The following is a 4,339-nucleotide window of genomic DNA, read 5'->3' as shown; positions in this document are numbered from 1 at the left end:
AAAACACCTGGATGAGGCTCAGTTCAGTATAAAACACCTGGATGAGGCTCAGTTTAATTAAAACGCAATTTCACCCCGGATCTGAGGACCAAACATGGCCGCCGTGTCGCTGAAACACGGCGGCGGCGGCGGCCAGACGTACCGCCTGCAGCTCGCGCTCCTCGAAGATCCTGGAGAGGACGAGGCGGCGCAGCGGCACGGTCATGATGAGGATGAAGGGGAAGGCCAGCGACGCCACGGTGGACTTCACCACCCACAGCGCCACGATGCAGGCCAGCTGGATGGCGGTGAACATGTTCATGCGCCACGTCCTCACCTGCAGCACAAACGGCCTCCGTCAGGAAACACAGACATGCGTTTCTGGCTCCATCTGGTGGCCGCTGGGGGAACTGCCCCGAGTCTGAGGCCTCTTAGAAAAACATGATGGTGAAAACAGACTCAGAAAAAGACAAAAAGCAACAAAATGTGAAGATTTTGTATTTGGATGAGATAAAAAAACTGATTTCTGAGTCTGTAAATATGCCCCACTAGCTSCACCTGCCACTACAAGAAAATCTCCAGTTATTAATCCTATACATTCGAAGGATTTTCAGTTCAACCGAGTTAAAAATCAAAATCACTTTATGAACGAAGGGAAATTAAGTTTCGCTGAAGGATTCAGGCCGTCTGAGTTCTGAGCAATAAAATGTTTATTTTCTTATTTCAGAAAGAAACTGCTGGGTGTTTATCTGCAGCTTTTAATTATTTCCCACATCGCGTGAAAATGTTGAGCGCATTTAGCTTCCCTTAATTAAAGTTAGCGCTTTAGCATTAGCGCAGCTAACTCTTCAGCTAGCAGTTGGGAGCCACTGCTGACAACGATCAGAAATCCTGGAGGATGAAGATCCGATTCCTGCACCAGGACCGCGGAGACGTGATGCGGCCAGCAGCGTCTCCGTGGCAACGGGCGACCCGGGTTACCTTGGTGACGTAGATGTGGTCCGGGTGGTGCTTGGCGGGAGTCACCATGAGCGTGATGCGCTCGTAGAGCTGGATGCCGGTCAGCGAGGTGACGCCCATGTAGAGGAAGATGCCGAAGAGGACGGCGAGCGGGATGTGGCGCAGGACGTCGGTCATCACGATGGACATGCCTGCAGCGGCGCAGGAAGAGTCACATGATCACACCGCAGGGGCCGAGCGCCAGACCGAGCGGCCCAGACGCTCCGTCTGGGTCTCAGCTCACAGCAGAAACCCCCAAAGTTCAGCGGAAGGAAAAACTACTAACCTATTTTTACCAACAAAACGTATTTTTTTAAAAACAATTTTACAAAAAAAGAAGCGTTTATTTTAATTTTGTCCCAATCTGTCGTACAGCTGATGAAAACCAAAATCTAGGAAAATCAAGTGGAAGGAAAAACTGCTAAGAAAAACACATTAATTGAAAGATGTATCCAATTTTACAAATAAAACTGTCCATTCATCCATTTTCTAACACCCTTGTCCCTCAGTGGGGTCAGGAGGTGCTGCTGCCTCTCCAGCAACGTTCCGGGTGAGAGGCGGGGTCACCTGGACAGGTCGCCAGTCTGTCGCAGGGCAACACAAAGACACACAACCATGCACACACACACTCACACCTAGGGGCAATTTGGAGAGGCCAGTTAACCTGACAGTCATGTTTCTGGACTGTGGGAGGAAACTGGAGTACCTGGAGAAAACCCACCATGCACAGGGAGAACATGGAGACTCCATGCAGAAAGACCGGGAATCGAACCCAGAACCTTCTTGCTGCAAGGCAACAGCTCTACCAACTGCGCCACTGTGCAGCCAAATAAAACTGATTAATCTTTATTTCAATTTTAATATTTTTAGTTTACAGTGAAGGGGAAATGCAAAATTTAGAAAGTTAAGTGGAAGGAAAAACTGCGAGGAAAATAACATGTTTTAGGAAAATATTTGCACAATTTTACCAGCTGGTTTTCTTTTAGTTTAATTTTGATCATTTTGTCTTACAGCTGTCAAAAACTGAAAACCTGGAAAGTTAAGTGGAAGAAAAAATTGTGCTAGTAAAAAGTAACATGTTAATTGATGAATTTCTTTAAATTTAGATAAATTCGACCTCCAGCCAACAAAAATCACAGTTTCAGCGAAGCAGCATTAAATTAGTGGCAGAGCTGTGCAAGAAGACATCAATCCACTTATATTATTGGAAAATTGAGTGGAAGGAAGAGCTGCGGGCTGGGTTTCTGCTCACCGACCAGCACGGCCACCAGCAGGCCGGTCAGCCGCTGCTCCTTCACCTCCTGGATCACGGGCTTCTCTCCGGGCGCCGTGGCTTTGCTCATCACCGTCAGCGCGTTGACGTGCGTCACGGAGCGCACCGTGGCGGCGGTGAGCCACGGCAGGCCGAAGAGCGGGCAGACGGCGCCCAGCACCACGATGAGCAGCAGGTCCAGGTGGAAGCCGGAGCCTTTCATCAGGCGGCGCTCCTTCTTACTGACGATCAGCCTGAGGGCAGGCGGCGAATCSGGSCCGGAAAACACAAACACAGATCAGGAAGATTCCGGAAAATAAACCTGGAAAATCCTGAGGTTCTAAAATTCACTCAAAAGTCCTCAGACATTTTCTAGAAAAACAAACCTGGAAATTTTCAAGTTTCAAAGCCAAATATTTGAACATTTTCTGATTCATCTCTAGAAATTTTCTAGAAACAAACTTTCTGAGCTCCGCTGGTTGAAAAGTGGTTTGAAAAAACACATTTTGAGGTCAATTCAGACATTTTCAAGAAAATTACAAAAGTTAGAAAAAAATAAATAAATTTTGGAATTTTAAAAGTCAACAATTTGCTAGAAAAACTTAAAATTTCAGAAAATTTCCAAAAGTAATTTTCTGAAATTTGAAACATTTGAAATTTTGGTTTCAAATGTTCAACATTTGAAACCAAAATTTCCACTTTTTTCCCCCTAAGAAAATTTTAAATCTCAGAAATTTCAAAGTTTTTTTTTTCTTTTTTTGCAAATTTCAAATCTAAAAAATACTTTCACTTTTCAATCTCAGAGCTTTCTATTATTACTTTTTTAAGCTATTTGTTAATCCCAAACTTACCAAATTTTGAAGTTTCAAAACCAAATATTTGCTTGAAAAACTTGGAAACTTTCTGATTCATCTCTAGAAATTTTCTAGAAACAAACAAACTTTCTGAGCTTCGCTGGTTGAAAAGTCGTTTGAAAAAACAAATTTTGAGGTTAATTCAAACATTTTCAAGAAAATTACAAAAGTTAGAAAAAAAAAAAATTCTGGAATTTTAAGTCAACAATTTGCTAGAAAAACTTAAAATTTCAGAAAATTTCCAAAAGTAAAAAACATTTGAAACCAAAATTTTCACTCCTTTAAAATCTCAGAAATTTCCAAGTTTTTTCTTTTTTTTTTTTTGCAAATTTCAGATCTAAAAAATACTTTCACTTTTCAATCTGAGAATTTTATTATAATTTTTTTTTTATTATTTGTTAATCCCAAACTTACCAAATTTTTCTACCAAATGAATATTTTGACATTTAAATCTAAAAAAATTTCATATTTTCTGTGCAAATTTTAAACTTTCTGAGTTCAGAAATTTCTTCCATTTTCTGAAGAATTTCTCAGATTAAATTTTCACACAAATTTTCGACTTTCCAATCTTTCTGGAAAAAAACTTGAAAACACATGAGATGAATATCAACATTCCGAGTTTTCCATGTCCGTAAACGACGCGTAAACATCCGGATGTGTCGACGCACGAGGTGATCTGCGTTTCCATGAAGATGAGGATGAAGACGAGGAGAGCGGGAACGACGGACGCTCCCATCATCCATGTCGGGAACGGCTGCTTGTCTCCGAACGGACTGATGAGCCAGCCTCTCTTGTCGGGAGACGTGACGGAAAACCCGGACGGCACGTTGAGTTTCTGAAGGACAGACGGGAAGAGATGACACCTCCGTAACGTCGACGCCACGGACGCCACGGCCTGAGCTCACCTGAGTGTAGGTGTCAGGAATGGAGATGTCCACCAGGACGGACAGCAGGATGGAGATGGGAATCCCGAAGTCGCCGATTATTCTTCTAGCCTGAGAAAGAAAAGTGAGGAAACGTCAAAAAACAGCAAATTCACCAGGATTATGGCAGCTAAAACGGTTAAGAGCATCCTAATCTCAGCTGAGTGAGGAGGAGAATCCCTCGTTTCCACTGTTGGCTTTTGGCTACTTTATGCTAATATACGCTATTTTATGCTAATATACATTTTACAGTCCAACCAGCAGTGGGCACCGCCAACTAAAGAGTTAGCTGTGCTACACCAACATGGTATGTAGAGGAAGCTAGTGCTAAA

At 43.0% G+C, this 4,339-nt stretch overlaps 1 protein-coding gene across 6 annotated transcripts in view; it reads right to left on the bottom strand.

Annotated features, from left to right (window-relative positions):
• The window catches only part of slc4a3 (solute carrier family 4 member 3), a 41,695-nt gene that overhangs the window by 1,319 nt on the left and 36,037 nt on the right, over positions 1 to 4,339 (bottom strand). For all 6 annotated transcript variants that reach the window (XM_017302448.1, XM_017302446.1, XM_008404233.2 and 3 more), the window contains 5 exons: positions 3,990 to 4,079; positions 3,753 to 3,919; positions 2,231 to 2,484; positions 961 to 1,130; positions 143 to 316 (listed from right to left, as the gene is read on the bottom strand). In XM_017302448.1, coding sequence (XP_017157937.1) covers positions 143 to 316; positions 961 to 1,130; positions 2,231 to 2,484; positions 3,753 to 3,919; positions 3,990 to 4,079 — 855 coding nt within the window. The remainder of the gene's footprint in view (positions 1 to 142; positions 317 to 960; positions 1,131 to 2,230; positions 2,485 to 3,752; positions 3,920 to 3,989; positions 4,080 to 4,339) is intronic.

The sequence above is a fragment of the Poecilia reticulata genome, linkage group LG2, assembly GCF_000633615.1.
Source record: "Poecilia reticulata strain Guanapo linkage group LG2, Guppy_female_1.0+MT, whole genome shotgun sequence".
NCBI lineage: Eukaryota > Metazoa > Chordata > Actinopteri > Cyprinodontiformes > Poeciliidae > Poecilia > Poecilia reticulata.
This window is presented reverse-complemented; position numbering and strand designations above follow the sequence as displayed.